Source organism: Hippocampus bargibanti, linkage group LG05, assembly GCF_051943395.1.
Source record: "Hippocampus bargibanti isolate YZ-2025 linkage group LG05, ASM5194339v1, whole genome shotgun sequence".
NCBI classification, from domain to species: domain Eukaryota; kingdom Metazoa; phylum Chordata; class Actinopteri; order Syngnathiformes; family Syngnathidae; genus Hippocampus; species Hippocampus bargibanti.
In genome coordinates this window covers 30,508,397-30,528,233 of record NC_142738.1, presented here as the reverse complement: position 1 = coordinate 30,528,233, position 19,837 = coordinate 30,508,397, and the positions used below count along the sequence as shown (strand labels likewise).

General features: G+C 41.8%; 1 protein-coding gene across 2 annotated transcripts in view; it reads left to right on the top strand.

The window, feature by feature from the left end:
* Positions 1-2,245: 2,245 nt before the first annotated feature.
* LOC148898494 (filamin-C-like) overlaps positions 2,246-19,837 on the top strand; it is a 58,218-nt gene continuing 40,626 nt past the window's right edge. For both annotated transcript variants that reach the window (XM_088995668.1, XM_088995667.1), the window contains exons 1-2: positions 2,246-2,778; positions 17,578-17,826. In XM_088995668.1, coding sequence (XP_088851794.1) covers positions 2,409-2,778; positions 17,578-17,826 — 619 coding nt within the window. In that variant the 5' untranslated portion in view covers positions 2,246-2,408. The remainder of the gene's footprint in view (positions 2,779-17,577; positions 17,827-19,837) is intronic.

Below are 19,837 nucleotides of genomic sequence, written 5' to 3'. Positions count from 1 at the left end.
TTTTTCCCATGCCTCATTTATAACGCGCACCCAAACTTTGAGTTCTTTTTTAGCTCGAAACTGTTGCACGTTATACTCGAATAAATACTGTATATGAGAATTTTTCCCATGCCTCATTTATAACGCGCACCCAAACTTTGAGTTCATTTTTAGCTAGAAAAATGCGCGTTATACTCAAATAAATACTGTATATGAGAATTTTCCCCATGCCTCATTTATAACGCGCACCCAAACTTTGAGTTCATTTTTAGCTAGAAAATTCTGCGCGTTATACTCGAATGAATGCTGTATGTGAGAATTTTTCACGAAGCCTCATTTATAACGCGCACCCAAACTTTGAGTTCATTTTTAGCTAGAAAAATGCGCGTTATACTCAAATAAATACTGTATATGAGAATTTTTCCCGAAGCCTCATTTATAACGCGCACCCAAACTTTGAGTTCTTTTTTAGCCCGAAACTGTTGCGCGTTATACTCAAATAAATACTGTATGTGTGAATTTGTTCCCATGCCTCATTTATGACGCGCACCCAAACTTTGAGTTCTTTTTTAGCTAGAAAATGTTGCACGTTATACTCGAATAAATACTGTGTATGAGAATTTTTCCAGAAGCCTCATTTATAACGCGCACCCAAACTTTGAGTTCATTTTTAGCTCGAAACTGTTGCGCGTTATACTCGAATAAATACTGTATATGAGAATTTTTTTCCCATGCCTCATTTATAACGCGCACCCAAACTTTGAGTTCTTTTTTAGCTCGAAACTGTTGCACGTTATACTCGAATAAATACTGTATATGAGAATTTTTCCCATGCCTCATTTATAACGCGCACCCAAACTTTGAGTTCATTTTTAGCTAGAAAAATGCGCGTTATACTCAAATAAATACTGTATATGAGAATTTTCCCCATGCCTCATTTATAACGCGCACCCAAACTTTGAGTTCATTTTTAGCTAGAAAATTCTGCGCGTTATACTCGAATGAATGCTGTATGTGAGAATTTTTCACGAAGCCTCATTTATAACGCGCACCCAAACTTTGAGTTCATTTTTAGCTAGAAAAATGCGCGTTATACTCAAATAAATACTGTATATGAGAATTTTTCCCGAAGCCTCATTTATAACGCGCACCCAAACTTTGAGTTCTTTTTTAGCCCGAAACTGTTGCGCGTTATACTCAAATAAATACTGTATGTGTGAATTTGTTCCCATGCCTCATTTATGACGCGCACCCAAACTTTGAGTTCTTTTTTAGCTAGAAAATGTTGCACGTTATACTCGAATAAATACTGTGTATGAGAATTTTTCCAGAAGCCTCATTTATAACGCGCACCCAAACTTTGAGTTCATTTTTAGCTCGAAACTGTTGCGCGTTATACTCGAATAAATACTGTATATGAGAATTTTTTTCCCATGCCTCATTTATAACGCGCTCGCAAACTTTGAGTTCTTTTTTAGCTAGAAAATGTTGCACGTTATACTCGAATAAATACTGTGTATGAGAATTTTTCCCGAAGCCTCATTTATAACGCGCACCCAAACTTTGAGTTCTTTTTTAGCTAGAAAAATGTGCACGTTATACTCAAATAAATACTGTATATGAGAATTTTTCCCGAAGCCTCATTTATAACGCGCACCCAAACTTTGAGTTCTTTTTTAGCTAGAAAATGTTGCACGTTATACTCGAATAAATACTGTATATGAGAATTTTTCCCGAAGCCTCGTTTATAAAGCGCACCCAAACTTTGAGTTCTTTTTTAGCGAGAACATTTTGCGCGTTATACTCGCACAAATACCGTACATTTCTTCAGCGCCATCATCGGCTCCAAAAAGTGAGCTTGGCCCTCCACCCGAAGTTCCAAGCGGGCCTCACGCGGTGACGAAAGACCAAATGCACGTTAGCGTGTGTTCTTTTTCCCAAAAAAAATCCTTGTCTCACTTTCTTTTCTTAGCTCGGTTGTTTGCCTCTCGAGTGGCGGGGGGGTGACACACATTGTGGACAATCGCAAGCGCGCACGCACACACACGGGACCTCCCAAATAGGAATGGCTAAAAATAGCCCGCATGCTTTGACTGGGCTCTGACCAATCAGGACCCCCCCCCCTCCCCCCAGGACAGTAAAGCGAACCGGAGCCCCCCCAGACCTCTTCTGCATGATGGCAGGGCTCCGGAATGACGCCCTCCGGGGGAGGGTAGAGCGGCGGGCGTCTATATAAAGCCGCCGCTTGTCCGTCCGCTCATCCTAGTCGAAGGCGTGGAAGGCGAGCCGCGGCCTGTTCCCGGGGGAGGCCACACCGCACAGCGCAAGGAGCCACTTTGACCATCCGGTCCAGGAAGGAGCCCACCGGACGTCGCCTTCTTCACCAGTCGACCCGATCCAGTGCCGAACGACCCGGCGGGACCGGCGCCATGAGCAACAACTACGGCGAGGAGCCGCAGTACTACCAGGCGGCCGACTTTGGCGCCGGCGGGGAGGAGGAGGACGAGATCCCGGCGGCGGAGAAGGACCTGGCCGAGGACGCGCCCTGGAAGAAGATCCAGCAGAACACTTTCACCCGCTGGTGCAACGAGCACCTCAAGTGCGTCAACAAGACCATCGGCGACCTGCAGCGGGACTTCAGCGACGGCTTGAAGCTCATCTGGCTGCTGGAGGTCCTGAGCCAGAAGAAGATGTACCGAAAGTACCACAACAGGCCCAACTTCCGCCAGATGAAGCTGGAGAACGTGTCGGTGGCGCTGGAGTTCCTGGACCGCGAGCGCATCAAGCTGGTCTCCATTGGTGAGTGGCAGCGACAGACATTGACACCATCAAAAAAACCATCAAAGGAGATCCCTCCAGAACCCCCAAAATAGGCGCCTTCAGCTGTGAGACAAAGGTTTCAAGTGTGTGAGCTGAAAGGACAAGCGACACCATTTTTTTGCTTTCCTAACTGAAAAAAAACGTTTGATAGCATCTAAAATAGCCAAAACACACAGGCTGATATTCGGAGTCAAATGCCAAAACACCAATCAAAATGACTTCAAGTGTCCCAAAACTGCCACTAAAGAGCTGAAAACTGGGCAGATTGAGAAAGTCCCGCCCCCTTTATTCGTGATGTCACGTGAGGAAACTCCTTCACAAACTCCCTTGCTCCAGAATCAAAATGGCTTCAGAGAGTTCAGATTGGGAAAAAGATCCTTTCTTGTTACTCATCCAGTTATGAATATGATTCAAATAGTTCCGAAGAGGAAAGCGTGTGTTTTGCCATCGATTCGAAAAGTCCTTCCGTATCAATTCGAGCCGTAAGTGACGAAACTGGTGACGGACACGACGCATGAAGCGTGTATGAAGCTCCGTGAATAAGCAATATCGCATCAACTTCCGTGATATGTGGCATATAAGGATATGAATAACAAATAATAAACGACATCAATGCCGATTATTTAATGGTTGCGAATGCAAAACGTCGTTTAAACTTTCAAGATGTCGAGTTAACGAGACAACGGTTGGACCAAAGCTTTGGGGAAACAAAGCATCTCCAAGTCTAAGATTTATGGCCCGCTGGCGCGCCGGGAGGCCGTTGAAACCCAAGTGGTATTTACGCAGAAAGGGATCCACTAGCACGTCTCCTCAGCTGTCGCCGTCTTCGGTGGCGCGTTGTGACCCCATGAAGGCTTGTAACCCCCAACCCGCCTGGCGGCTGACAGCTGTCTGCAAGGAACGGGCCGAGGGGCTCGCGCATTCGATGGCCGTCGCCTTCGTCCTCAATCACGGCTGTTCAGATCGCTTCTCAGAATAGCTCGCTTCATCAGCTCGCCACGCCGACGTTGAGCTCTTTGATCTGGTCTGGAGTCACAAAGCCGCCGCTAATAGCTGGCTAGCTATTAGCTGACTGGCTGTAAACTGGCTAGCTGGCTATCTATTAACTATTTGCTATCTATTAGCTAGCTAGCTAATAGCTGTCTAGCTGACTGCCTGTAAACTGTCTAGCTGTTGGCTATCTGGCTATCTATTAACTATTTATTTGCTATGTATTAACTAGCTAGCTATTAGCTGACTGGCTGTAAACTGGCTAGCTGGCTATCTATTAACTATTTGCTATCTATTAGCTAGCTAGCTAATAGCTGTCTAGCTGACTGCCTGTAAACTGTCTAGCTGTTGGCTATCTGGCTATCTATTAACTATTTATTTGCTATGTATTAACTAGCTGCCTAGCTTTTAGCTGACTGGCTATAAACTGGCTAGCTATTAACTATTTGCTATCTATTAGCTAGCTAGCTAATAGCTGTCTAGCTGACTGCCTGTAAACTCTAGCTGGCTAGCTGTTGGCTATCTGGCTATCTATTAACTATTTATTTGCTATGTATTAACTAGCTAGCTATTAGCTGACTGGCTGTAAACTGGCTAGCTGGCTATCTATTAACTATTTGCTATCTATTAGCTAGCTAGCTAATAGCTGTCTAGCTGACTGCCTGTAAACTGTCTAGCTGTTGGCTATCTGGCTATCTATTAACTATTTATTTGCTATGTATTAACTAGCTGCCTAGCTTTTAGCTGACTGGCTATAAACTGGCTAGCTATTAACTATTTGCTATCTATTAGCTAGCTAGCTAATAGCTGTCTAGCTGACTGCCTGTAAACTCTAGCTGGCTAGCAGTTGGCTATCTGGCTATCTATTAACTATTTATTTGCTATGTATTAACTAGCTAGCTATTAGCTGACTGGCTGTAAACTGGCTAGCTGGCTATCTATTAACTATTTGCTATCTATTAGCTAGCTAGCTAATAGCTGTCTAGCTGACTGCCTGTAAACTGTCTAGCTGTTGGCTATCTGGCTATCTATTAACTATTTATTTGCTATGTATTAACTAGCTGCCTAGCTTTTAGCTGACTGGCTATAAACTGGCTAGCTATTAACTATTTGCTATCTATTAGCTAGCTAGCTAATAGCTGTCTAGCTGACTGCCTGTAAACTCTAGCTGGCTAGCAGTTGGCTATCTGGCTATCTATTAACTATTTATTTGCTATGTATTAACTAGCTAGCTATTAGCTGACTGGCTGTAAACTGGCTAGCTGGCTATCTATTAACTATTTGCTATCTATTAGCTAGCTAGCTAATAGCTGTCTAGCTGACTGCCTGTAAACTGTCTAGCTGTTGGCTATCTGGCTATCTATTAACTATTTATTTGCTATGTATTAACTAGCTGCCTAGCTTTTAGCTGACTGGCTATAAACTGGCTAGCTATTAACTATTTGCTATCTATTAGCTAGCTAGCTAATAGCTGTCTAGCTGACTGCCTGTAAACTCTAGCTGGCTAGCAGTTGGCTATCTGGCTATCTATTAACTATTTATTTGCTATGTATTAACTAGCTAGCTATTAGCTGACTGGCTGTAAACTGGCTAGCTGGCTATCTATTAACTATTTGCTATCTATTAGCTAGATAGCTAATAGCTGTCTAGCTGACTGCCTGTAAACTGTCTAGCTGTTGGCTATCTGGCTATCTATTAACTATTTATTTGCTATGTATTAACTAGCTGCCTAGCTTTTAGCTGACTGGCTATAAACTGGCTAGCTATTAACTATTTGCTATCTATTAGCTAGCTAGCTAATAGCTGTCTAGCTGACTGCCTGTAAACTCTAGCTGGCTAGCAGTTGGCTATCTGGCTATCTATTAACTATTTATTTGCTATGTATTAACTAGCTAGCTATTAGCTGACTGGCTGTAAACTGGCTAGCTGGCTATCTATTAACTATTTGCTATCTATTAGCTAGATAGCTAATAGCTGTCTAGCTGACTGCCTGTAAACTGTCTAGCTGTTGGCTATCTGGCTATCTATTAACTATTTATTTGCTATGTATTAACTAGCTGCCTAGCTTTTAGCTGACTGGCTATAAACTGGCTAGCTATTAACTATTTGCTATCTATTAGCTAGCTAGCTAATAGCTGTCTAGCTGACTGCCTGTAAACTGTCTAGCTGGCTAGCTGTTGGCTATCTGGCTATCTATTAACTATTTATTTGCTATGTATTAACTAGCTAGCTATTAGCTGACTGGCTGTAAACTGGCTAGCTGGCTATCTATTAACTATTTGCTATCTATTAGCTCGCTAGCTAATAGCTGTCTAGCTGACTGCCTGTAAACTGTCTAGCTGTTGGCTATCTGGCTATCTATTAACTATTTGCTATCTATTAGCTAGCTAGCTAATAGCTGTCTAGCTGACTGCCTGTAAACTGTCTAGCTGTTGGCTATCTGGCTATCTATTAACTATTTATTTGCTATGTATTAACTAGCTAGCTATTAGCTGACTGGCTGTAAACTGGCTAGCTGGCTATCTATTAACTATTTGCTATCTATTATCTAGCTAGCTAATAGCTGTCTAGCTGACTGCCTGTAAACCGTCTAGCTGTTGGCTATCTGGCTATCTATTAACTATTTATTTGCTATGTATTAACTAGCTGCCTAGCTTTTAGCTGACTGGCTATAAACTGGCTATCTATTAACTATTTGCTATCTATTAGCTAGCTAGCTAATAGCTGTCTAGCTGACTGCCTGTAAACTCTAGCTGGCTAGCAGTTGGCTATCTGGCTATCTATTAACTATTTATTTGCTATGTATTAACTAGCTAGCTATTAGCTGACTGGCTGTAAACTGGCTAGCTGGCTATCTATTAACTATTTGCTATCTATTAGCTAGATAGCTAATAGCTGTCTAGCTGACTGCCTGTAAACTGTCTAGCTGTTGGCTATCTGGCTATCTATTAACTATTTATTTGCTATGTATTAACTAGCTGCCTAGCTTTTAGCTGACTGGCTATAAACTGGCTAGCTATTAACTATTTGCTATCTATTAGCTAGCTAGCTAATAGCTGTCTAGCTGACTGCCTGTAAACTCTAGCTGGCTAGCAGTTGGCTATCTGGCTATCTATTAACTATTTATTTGCTATGTATTAACTAGCTAGCTATTAGCTGACTGGCTGTAAACTGGCTAGCTGGCTATCTATTAACTATTTGCTATCTATTAGCTAGCTAGCTAATAGCTGTCTAGCTGACTGCCTGTAAACTGTCTAGCTGTTGGCTATCTGGCTATCTATTAACTATTTATTTGCTATGTATTAACTAGCTGCCTAGCTTTTAGCTGACTGGCTATAAACTGGCTAGCTATTAACTATTTGCTATCTATTAGCTAGCTAGCTAATAGCTGTCTAGCTGACTGCCTGTAAACTCTAGCTGGCTAGCAGTTGGCTATCTGGCTATCTATTAACTATTTATTTGCTATGTATTAACTAGCTAGCTATTAGCTGACTGGCTGTAAACTGGCTAGCTGGCTATCTATTAACTATTTGCTATCTATTAGCTAGCTAGCTAATAGCTGTCTAGCTGACTGCCTGTAAACTGTCTAGCTGTTGGCTATCTGGCTATCTATTAACTATTTATTTGCTATGTATTAACTAGCTGCCTAGCTTTTAGCTGACTGGCTATAAACTGGCTAGCTATTAACTATTTGCTATCTATTAGCTAGCTAGCTAATAGCTGTCTAGCTGACTGCCTGTAAACTCTAGCTGGCTAGCAGTTGGCTATCTGGCTATCTATTAACTATTTATTTGCTATGTATTAACTAGCTAGCTATTAGCTGACTGGCTGTAAACTGGCTAGCTGGCTATCTATTAACTATTTGCTATCTATTAGCTAGATAGCTAATAGCTGTCTAGCTGACTGCCTGTAAACTGTCTAGCTGTTGGCTATCTGGCTATCTATTAACTATTTATTTGCTATGTATTAACTAGCTGCCTAGCTTTTAGCTGACTGGCTATAAACTGGCTAGCTATTAACTATTTGCTATCTATTAGCTAGCTAGCTAATAGCTGTCTAGCTGACTGCCTGTAAACTCTAGCTGGCTAGCAGTTGGCTATCTGGCTATCTATTAACTATTTATTTGCTATGTATTAACTAGCTAGCTATTAGCTGACTGGCTGTAAACTGGCTAGCTGGCTATCTATTAACTATTTGCTATCTATTAGCTAGATAGCTAATAGCTGTCTAGCTGACTGCCTGTAAACTGTCTAGCTGTTGGCTATCTGGCTATCTATTAACTATTTATTTGCTATGTATTAACTAGCTGCCTAGCTTTTAGCTGACTGGCTATAAACTGGCTAGCTATTAACTATTTGCTATCTATTAGCTAGCTAGCTAATAGCTGTCTAGCTGACTGCCTGTAAACTGTCTAGCTGGCTAGCTGTTGGCTATCTGGCTATCTATTAACTATTTATTTGCTATGTATTAACTAGCTAGCTATTAGCTGACTGGCTGTAAACTGGCTAGCTGGCTATCTATTAACTATTTGCTATCTATTAGCTCGCTAGCTAATAGCTGTCTAGCTGACTGCCTGTAAACTGTCTAGCTGTTGGCTATCTGGCTATCTATTAACTATTTGCTATCTATTAGCTAGCTAGCTAATAGCTGTCTAGCTGACTGCCTGTAAACTGTCTAGCTGTTGGCTATCTGGCTATCTATTAACTATTTATTTGCTATGTATTAACTAGCTAGCTATTAGCTGACTGGCTGTAAACTGGCTAGCTGGCTATCTATTAACTATTTGCTATCTATTATCTAGCTAGCTAATAGCTGTCTAGCTGACTGCCTGTAAACCGTCTAGCTGTTGGCTATCTGGCTATCTATTAACTATTTATTTGCTATGTATTAACTAGCTGCCTAGCTTTTAGCTGACTGGCTATAAACTGGCTATCTATTAACTATTTGCTATCTATTAGCTAGCTAGCTAATAGCTGTCTAGCTGACTGCCTGTAAACTCTAGCTGGCTAGCAGTTGGCTATCTGGCTATCTATTAACTATTTATTTGCTATGTATTAACTAGCTAGCTATTAGCTGACTGGCTGTAAACTGGCTAGCTGGCTATCTATTAACTATTTGCTATCTATTAGCTAGATAGCTAATAGCTGTCTAGCTGACTGCCTGTAAACTGTCTAGCTGTTGGCTATCTGGCTATCTATTAACTATTTATTTGCTATGTATTAACTAGCTGCCTAGCTTTTAGCTGACTGGCTATAAACTGGCTAGCTATTAACTATTTGCTATCTATTAGCTAGCTAGCTAATAGCTGTCTAGCTGACTGCCTGTAAACTCTAGCTGGCTAGCAGTTGGCTATCTGGCTATCTATTAACTATTTATTTGCTATGTATTAACTAGCTAGCTATTAGCTGACTGGCTGTAAACTGGCTAGCTGGCTATCTATTAACTATTTGCTATCTATTAGCTAGCTAGCTAATAGCTGTCTAGCTGACTGCCTGTAAACTGTCTAGCTGTTGGCTATCTGGCTATCTATTAACTATTTATTTGCTATGTATTAACTAGCTGCCTAGCTTTTAGCTGACTGGCTATAAACTGGCTAGCTATTAACTATTTGCTATCTATTAGCTAGCTAGCTAATAGCTGTCTAGCTGACTGCCTGTAAACTCTAGCTGGCTAGCAGTTGGCTATCTGGCTATCTATTAACTATTTATTTGCTATGTATTAACTAGCTAGCTATTAGCTGACTGGCTGTAAACTGGCTAGCTGGCTATCTATTAACTATTTGCTATCTATTAGCTAGCTAGCTAATAGCTGTCTAGCTGACTGCCTGTAAACTGTCTAGCTGTTGGCTATCTGGCTATCTATTAACTATTTATTTGCTATGTATTAACTAGCTGCCTAGCTTTTAGCTGACTGGCTATAAACTGGCTAGCTATTAACTATTTGCTATCTATTAGCTAGCTAGCTAATAGCTGTCTAGCTGACTGCCTGTAAACTCTAGCTGGCTAGCAGTTGGCTATCTGGCTATCTATTAACTATTTATTTGCTATGTATTAACTAGCTAGCTATTAGCTGACTGGCTGTAAACTGGCTAGCTGGCTATCTATTAACTATTTGCTATCTATTAGCTAGATAGCTAATAGCTGTCTAGCTGACTGCCTGTAAACTGTCTAGCTGTTGGCTATCTGGCTATCTATTAACTATTTATTTGCTATGTATTAACTAGCTGCCTAGCTTTTAGCTGACTGGCTATAAACTGGCTAGCTATTAACTATTTGCTATCTATTAGCTAGCTAGCTAATAGCTGTCTAGCTGACTGCCTGTAAACTCTAGCTGGCTAGCAGTTGGCTATCTGGCTATCTATTAACTATTTATTTGCTATGTATTAACTAGCTAGCTATTAGCTGACTGGCTGTAAACTGGCTAGCTGGCTATCTATTAACTATTTGCTATCTATTAGCTAGATAGCTAATAGCTGTCTAGCTGACTGCCTGTAAACTGTCTAGCTGTTGGCTATCTGGCTATCTATTAACTATTTATTTGCTATGTATTAACTAGCTGCCTAGCTTTTAGCTGACTGGCTATAAACTGGCTAGCTATTAACTATTTGCTATCTATTAGCTAGCTAGCTAATAGCTGTCTAGCTGACTGCCTGTAAACTGTCTAGCTGGCTAGCTGTTGGCTATCTGGCTATCTATTAACTATTTATTTGCTATGTATTAACTAGCTAGCTATTAGCTGACTGGCTGTAAACTGGCTAGCTGGCTATCTATTAACTATTTGCTATCTATTAGCTCGCTAGCTAATAGCTGTCTAGCTGACTGCCTGTAAACTGTCTAGCTGTTGGCTATCTGGCTATCTATTAACTATTTGCTATCTATTAGCTAGCTAGCTAATAGCTGTCTAGCTGACTGCCTGTAAACTGTCTAGCTGTTGGCTATCTGGCTATCTATTAACTATTTATTTGCTATGTATTAACTAGCTAGCTATTAGCTGACTGGCTGTAAACTGGCTAGCTGGCTATCTATTAACTATTTGCTATCTATTATCTAGCTAGCTAATAGCTGTCTAGCTGACTGCCTGTAAACCGTCTAGCTGTTGGCTATCTGGCTATCTATTAACTATTTATTTGCTATGTATTAACTAGCTGCCTAGCTTTTAGCTGACTGGCTATAAACTGGCTATCTATTAACTATTTGCTATCTATTAGCTAGCTAGCTAATAGCTGTCTAGCTGACTGCCTGTAAACTCTAGCTGGCTAGCAGTTGGCTATCTGGCTATCTATTAACTATTTATTTGCTATGTATTAACTAGCTAGCTATTAGCTGACTGGCTGTAAACTGGCTAGCTGGCTATCTATTAACTATTTGCTATCTATTAGCTAGATAGCTAATAGCTGTCTAGCTGACTGCCTGTAAACTGTCTAGCTGTTGGCTATCTGGCTATCTATTAACTATTTATTTGCTATGTATTAACTAGCTGCCTAGCTTTTAGCTGACTGGCTATAAACTGGCTAGCTATTAACTATTTGCTATCTATTAGCTAGCTAGCTAATAGCTGTCTAGCTGACTGCCTGTAAACTCTAGCTGGCTAGCAGTTGGCTATCTGGCTATCTATTAACTATTTATTTGCTATGTATTAACTAGCTAGCTATTAGCTGACTGGCTGTAAACTGGCTAGCTGGCTATCTATTAACTATTTGCTATCTATTAGCTAGCTAGCTAATAGCTGTCTAGCTGACTGCCTGTAAACTGTCTAGCTGTTGGCTATCTGGCTATCTATTAACTATTTATTTGCTATGTATTAACTAGCTGCCTAGCTTTTAGCTGACTGGCTATAAACTGGCTAGCTATTAACTATTTGCTATCTATTAGCTAGCTAGCTAATAGCTGTCTAGCTGACTGCCTGTAAACTCTAGCTGGCTAGCAGTTGGCTATCTGGCTATCTATTAACTATTTATTTGCTATGTATTAACTAGCTAGCTATTAGCTGACTGGCTGTAAACTGGCTAGCTGGCTATCTATTAACTATTTGCTATCTATTAGCTAGCTAGCTAATAGCTGTCTAGCTGACTGCCTGTAAACTGTCTAGCTGTTGGCTATCTGGCTATCTATTAACTATTTATTTGCTATGTATTAACTAGCTGCCTAGCTTTTAGCTGACTGGCTATAAACTGGCTAGCTATTAACTATTTGCTATCTATTAGCTAGCTAGCTAATAGCTGTCTAGCTGACTGCCTGTAAACTCTAGCTGGCTAGCAGTTGGCTATCTGGCTATCTATTAACTATTTATTTGCTATGTATTAACTAGCTAGCTATTAGCTGACTGGCTGTAAACTGGCTAGCTGGCTATCTATTAACTATTTGCTATCTATTAGCTAGATAGCTAATAGCTGTCTAGCTGACTGCCTGTAAACTGTCTAGCTGTTGGCTATCTGGCTATCTATTAACTATTTATTTGCTATGTATTAACTAGCTGCCTAGCTTTTAGCTGACTGGCTATAAACTGGCTAGCTATTAACTATTTGCTATCTATTAGCTAGCTAGCTAATAGCTGTCTAGCTGACTGCCTGTAAACTCTAGCTGGCTAGCAGTTGGCTATCTGGCTATCTATTAACTATTTATTTGCTATGTATTAACTAGCTAGCTATTAGCTGACTGGCTGTAAACTGGCTAGCTGGCTATCTATTAACTATTTGCTATCTATTAGCTAGATAGCTAATAGCTGTCTAGCTGACTGCCTGTAAACTGTCTAGCTGTTGGCTATCTGGCTATCTATTAACTATTTATTTGCTATGTATTAACTAGCTGCCTAGCTTTTAGCTGACTGGCTATAAACTGGCTAGCTATTAACTATTTGCTATCTATTAGCTAGCTAGCTAATAGCTGTCTAGCTGACTGCCTGTAAACTGTCTAGCTGGCTAGCTGTTGGCTATCTGGCTATCTATTAACTATTTATTTGCTATGTATTAACTAGCTAGCTATTAGCTGACTGGCTGTAAACTGGCTAGCTGGCTATCTATTAACTATTTGCTATCTATTAGCTCGCTAGCTAATAGCTGTCTAGCTGACTGCCTGTAAACTGTCTAGCTGTTGGCTATCTGGCTATCTATTAACTATTTGCTATCTATTAGCTAGCTAGCTAATAGCTGTCTAGCTGACTGCCTGTAAACTGTCTAGCTGTTGGCTATCTGGCTATCTATTAACTATTTATTTGCTATGTATTAACTAGCTAGCTATTAGCTGACTGGCTGTAAACTGGCTAGCTGGCTATCTATTAACTATTTGCTATCTATTATCTAGCTAGCTAATAGCTGTCTAGCTGACTGCCTGTAAACCGTCTAGCTGTTGGCTATCTGGCTATCTATTAACTATTTATTTGCTATGTATTAACTAGCTGCCTAGCTTTTAGCTGACTGGCTATAAACTGGCTATCTATTAACTATTTGCTATCTATTAGCTAGCTAGCTAATAGCTGTCTAGCTGACTGCCTGTAAACTCTAGCTGGCTAGCAGTTGGCTATCTGGCTATCTATTAACTATTTATTTGCTATGTATTAACTAGCTAGCTATTAGCTGACTGGCTGTAAACTGGCTAGCTGGCTATCTATTAACTATTTGCTATCTATTAGCTAGATAGCTAATAGCTGTCTAGCTGACTGCCTGTAAACTGTCTAGCTGTTGGCTATCTGGCTATCTATTAACTATTTATTTGCTATGTATTAACTAGCTGCCTAGCTTTTAGCTGACTGGCTATAAACTGGCTAGCTATTAACTATTTGCTATCTATTAGCTAGCTAGCTAATAGCTGTCTAGCTGACTGCCTGTAAACTCTAGCTGGCTAGCAGTTGGCTATCTGGCTATCTATTAACTATTTATTTGCTATGTATTAACTAGCTAGCTATTAGCTGACTGGCTGTAAACTGGCTAGCTGGCTATCTATTAACTATTTGCTATCTATTAGCTAGCTAGCTAATAGCTGTCTAGCTGACTGCCTGTAAACTGTCTAGCTGTTGGCTATCTGGCTATCTATTAACTATTTATTTGCTATGTATTAACTAGCTGCCTAGCTTTTAGCTGACTGGCTATAAACTGGCTAGCTATTAACTATTTGCTATCTATTAGCTAGCTAGCTAATAGCTGTCTAGCTGACTGCCTGTAAACTCTAGCTGGCTAGCAGTTGGCTATCTGGCTATCTATTAACTATTTATTTGCTATGTATTAACTAGCTAGCTATTAGCTGACTGGCTGTAAACTGGCTAGCTGGCTATCTATTAACTATTTGCTATCTATTAGCTAGCTAGCTAATAGCTGTCTAGCTGACTGCCTGTAAACTGTCTAGCTGTTGGCTATCTGGCTATCTATTAACTATTTATTTGCTATGTATTAACTAGCTGCCTAGCTTTTAGCTGACTGGCTATAAACTGGCTAGCTATTAACTATTTGCTATCTATTAGCTAGCTAGCTAATAGCTGTCTAGCTGACTGCCTGTAAACTCTAGCTGGCTAGCAGTTGGCTATCTGGCTATCTATTAACTATTTATTTGCTATGTATTAACTAGCTAGCTATTAGCTGACTGGCTGTAAACTGGCTAGCTGGCTATCTATTAACTATTTGCTATCTATTAGCTAGATAGCTAATAGCTGTCTAGCTGACTGCCTGTAAACTGTCTAGCTGTTGGCTATCTGGCTATCTATTAACTATTTATTTGCTATGTATTAACTAGCTGCCTAGCTTTTAGCTGACTGGCTATAAACTGGCTAGCTATTAACTATTTGCTATCTATTAGCTAGCTAGCTAATAGCTGTCTAGCTGACTGCCTGTAAACTCTAGCTGGCTAGCAGTTGGCTATCTGGCTATCTATTAACTATTTATTTGCTATGTATTAACTAGCTAGCTATTAGCTGACTGGCTGTAAACTGGCTAGCTGGCTATCTATTAACTATTTGCTATCTATTAGCTAGATAGCTAATAGCTGTCTAGCTGACTGCCTGTAAACTGTCTAGCTGTTGGCTATCTGGCTATCTATTAACTATTTATTTGCTATGTATTAACTAGCTGCCTAGCTTTTAGCTGACTGGCTATAAACTGGCTAGCTATTAACTATTTGCTATCTATTAGCTAGCTAGCTAATAGCTGTCTAGCTGACTGCCTGTAAACTGTCTAGCTGGCTAGCTGTTGGCTATCTGGCTATCTATTAACTATTTATTTGCTATGTATTAACTAGCTAGCTATTAGCTGACTGGCTGTAAACTGGCTAGCTGGCTATCTATTAACTATTTGCTATCTATTAGCTCGCTAGCTAATAGCTGTCTAGCTGACTGCCTGTAAACTGTCTAGCTGTTGGCTATCTGGCTATCTATTAACTATTTGCTATCTATTAGCTAGCTAGCTAATAGCTGTCTAGCTGACTGCCTGTAAACTGTCTAGCTGTTGGCTATCTGGCTATCTATTAACTATTTATTTGCTATGTATTAACTAGCTAGCTATTAGCTGACTGGCTGTAAACTGGCTAGCTGGCTATCTATTAACTATTTGCTATCTATTATCTAGCTAGCTAATAGCTGTCTAGCTGACTGCCTGTAAACCGTCTAGCTGTTGGCTATCTGGCTATCTATTAACTATTTATTTGCTATGTATTAACTAGCTGCCTAGCTTTTAGCTGACTGGCTATAAACTGGCTATCTATTAACTATTTGCTATCTATTAGCTAGCTAGCTAATAGCTGTCTAGCTGACTGCCTGTAAACTGTCTAGCTGGCTAGCAGTTGGCTATCTGGATATCTATTAACTATTTATTTGCTATGTATTAACTAGCTGCCTAGCTTTTAGCTGACTGGCTATAAACTGGCTAGCTATTAACTATTTTCTATCTATTTGCTAGCTAGCTAATAGCTGTCTAGCTGACTGCCTGTAAACTGTCTAGCTGGCTAGCTGTTGGCTATCTATTAACTATGTATTTGCTAGCTACTAGCTAGCAAGCTATTAGCTGACTGGCTGTAACCTGGCTAGCTGGCTATTTATTGACTATTTGCGATCTATTAGCTTGATAGCTATTAGCTGCCTAGATGACTGGCTGTAAACTGTCTAGCTGGCTAGCTGTTGGCTATCTGGCTATCTATTAACTATTTATTTGCTATCTATTAGCTAGCTAGCTATTAGCTGACTGGCTGTAAACTGGCTAGCTGGCTATCTATTAACTATTTGCTATCTATTTGCTAGCTAGCTAATAGCTGTCTAGCTGACTGCCTGTAAACTGTCTAGCTGGCTAGCTGTTGGCCATCTTTTAACTATGTATTTGCTAGCTATTAGCTAGCAAGCTATTAGCTTACTGGCTGTAACCTGGCTAGCTGGCTATTTATTGACTATTTGCTATCTATTAGCTTGATAGCTATTAGCTGTCTAGATGACTGGCTGTAAACTGTCTAGCTGGCTAGCTGTCGGCTATCTGGCTATCTATTAAGAAGGTGTCGGACGTTTCGCTTCTTATCCAAGATGTTTCTTCAACAAACTAAAGTCTTACTGGTAGTATCGGCCCTATATATACATATATATCCCTACTGTCCAGACATGGCGATGCCGGACTCATCAGCATTACTAATCCTATGTTGCCTAAGCAGGCTGTTGTATGAACGATCCAAATTGAACCTCACCCCACCATATCGGTTTAGTGAAGGATTTAGCTGTTTTATGACAATCGCTTCTTTTACCCCCCTTTCAAACCATCTATGTTCTTTCGCTAAGATTTTAACCTCATTGTCGTCAAATGAGTGGTTGCTAGCTTTTAGGTGCAAATGTACTGCCCATTGAGGCCCACTTGTATTATCCCTGCGATGTTGATAAAGTCTTTTTTTGAGAATTTGTTGAGTCTCCCGAATGTACTGCTCTTTACAATTTTCATTCTTACAATGTATGGAATAAACTACATTACTTTGTTTTTCATTTGGTAGCCTATCTTTTGGATGCACTAATTTTTGCCTTAACGTGTTTATCGGTTTGAAATAAGTAGGAATTTTGTGTTGCCAAAGGACTCTGTAGTTTTTCAGAAACTCCTGCAATGTAAGGCACTGCTACTCCTCTCCTTCTTGTATCTTCAGAATTGTTGGTTTCATTCCCTATTCTTTCCTTCTGACATTTGTTAGACCACTGAGGGTACCCACACTTTGTGAGGCACCCCCATGCACCACCATGTCTGGACAGTAGGGATATATATAGGGCCGATACTACGAGTAAGACTTTAGTTTGCTGTACAAGCATCTTGGATAAGAATCGAAACGTCCGACGCCTTCAAAGCAGCATAGATGACGGCTAAAGAAACCTTTTCATCGATGGACCACTCCTGTACGACTGAGTGCTTACACAGACGGAGTGACGTATGTAAAGTGACATAGCGTACTAATGCAAAACCAAAAAGTGAGGTCTTGCAGAACAAAAAGAAGCAAATCGAGTTCAGGATGATAGTACAGCGTGTAAGTGTGTACACGGAGTTCGGTGAGTGTGGCAGTGGGAAGGGGCAGGGGGGGCAGAGCTGGGAGGGAGTTGAGCCTCCTGACTGCCTGCTGGAACAAACTGTCCTTGAGCCTGCTGGTCTCGGCTCGGAGACTCCGCAGTCTCCTACCCGATGGCAGCAGGCTGAGGAGGCTGTGGGAGTGGTGTGGGTGGGATCGCCAGCGATCCAGATGGCTCTGCGGGTGAGGCGGGGTTGTAGATGTCCTAAAGGGGTTTGGGGGGTGGGGGGGAAGCCCAAGGTTGAAGCGCCCGCCGCCACATAACCGCTCTTCTCTTGGGCCTCAGACAGCAAAGCCATCGTGGACGGCAACCTCAAGCTGATCCTGGGTCTGATCTGGACCCTGATCCTGCACTACTCCATCTCCATGCCCATGTGGGACGACGAGGACGACGAGGAGACCAAGAAGCTGACGCCCAAGCAGCGTCTGCTGGGCTGGATCCAGAACAAAGTGCCGCAGCTGCCCATCAACAACTTCAACCGCGACTGGCGGGACGGCAAAGCCCTCGGCGCTCTGGTGGACAACTGCGCTCCAGGTGAGACGCCGCGCCACCGATCAACCTAGCCGGCCGGCTTTCATATCCCAGCTGTCGGCGGAGATAAACCAGGGTTCTGGCCATGACTTTTGGCTTCCCCGGTGGCCGCGGTGGAACTGCCGATCCGGTGCCTTCCAAACGCTAACGGCTTCCTGAGGCAATGGGCCCGCTGACCAGCTAGCTAACCTGCTCTCTATTTGAGTTACTTCCGGGTTGAGTGAACGCTGACGCGTGTGGCTGCCACTGCTCACCCATGGAAAAACTTCTCATGTGACTCTAAAGTGACCTTGAGAGTTTATAATAATAATACATTTTATTTCTAAGCACCTTTCAAAACTCTCAAGGTCACTTTACAGTCACGGGATTTTGTTTTTTTTTTTTTGTGGTTGAGCAGCGGCAGCCACACGCACCAGCGTTCACGCAACCTGGAATAACTTAAATGAATAAAAAGCTAGGTAGGTAGCTATTAGATAGCTAATAGCCAGTTTTTCTGTGCTGACTACCTAGCTATCTATTTGCTAGCTAGCTGGCGGGTGGATCGTTCTCTCCGTGACCAACATTTGCGTTGTGTTGCCTGCTTAACACTACGAGGACTCCACTTTCTCAGCGGGTTTCAAAACTCTGAAGTACACTTTTGAGTCAGGGTATAGTCCGAAGCAGGCTTCTGATTGGCCGCCGGTGCCGAGTATGCAAATTGCCAAACGAACTTTCGAAGACGCGAAGAATTATGACACATAATGTTTGTTAAATCCTCTCGCAAATTGCCAAACGAACGTTCGTTTGGCAATTTGCATACTCGGCACCGGCAGCCAATCAGAAGCATGCTTCGGACTACACCCTGACTCAAAAGTGTACTTCAGAGTTTTGAAACCCGCCGAGAAAGTAGAGTCAACGGGACTCGTAGCGATTTGTTACCCGCTTACTGCGTCAAAAAGCAAATGGCACACGAGGGTGCAAAATCACTCAATCCCGGAAGATGACATCCATTTACGGGACGCGGGGAAAATACCTCGGACCGGATACACTCGTGCATCGAAGGAAGAGTCCAGGTACGGTGGCTAGTTGAGTCAATCATCATCCGGCATTGGCGAGGTGATCGCAAACCGTCTAAATGCCCCGTGTCCGTGATTAGAGAATTGACAGCAGGTGGAGAACGGCCCGTTAGAGGCAGCCCCGCCCCCCGCTGTCAACTCGCAAGTGACAGGAGCAAAGAGATGGTTTCGGTGTTTGAAAAAAAGACGCTTTTCGAACAGGTCCTGCAACGAATTATGTTCGAGAACCGAGGTACCACTGTATTATTATTATTATTATTATTATTATTATTATTATTTCTTAGCCGGTGTCATGTGTCTCCGGAGGGCGGCTCTCGTCAGGGGCTTACTGGAGGCTCGCTGACGTGTTGACCAGCTGTCGCGTAACGACTGAAGCTGTCCACCGTCCGGAGGCGCGAGCAGGCCTCTCTTGCATTCCCGCTGCCTTTGCCGCTGCAACGACACCCCCAAATTTGGCCAACAAACCTCGTCCTCCTCCTCCTCACTTGGCTGTGCGTCAAAAGCGATATGTCATGGGTTGAACGTAATAGTCACGGAGGGGGGGGGTGTCAGGACTTTGTTCGTGTACTGAACCCTCATTTTCCTGATGGTAATAATAATACGTTTCATTTCTAAGCGCCTTTCAAAACTCTCAAGGTCACTTTACAGTAACAGAATCAGTTTTTCTGTGGGTGAGCAGCGGCAGCCACACGCGCCAGTGTTCACTCAACCCAGAAGTAACTCAAATAAATAAAAAGCTAGCTAGCTATTAAATAGATAGCCAGCTAGTCAGCTAATAGATATCCAGCTAACAAGCTAGCTAGCTAATAGAGAGATAGCCAGCTGGAATGATAGCTAACTGCTAGCCAGGTAATAGATAGCTAATAGGTATCCAGCCAACTAGCCAGCCAATAGACATCTAATAGATAGCCAGCCAGCTGGATAGCTAACAGATGGCAAGTTTTTTTTCCGCGGGTGAG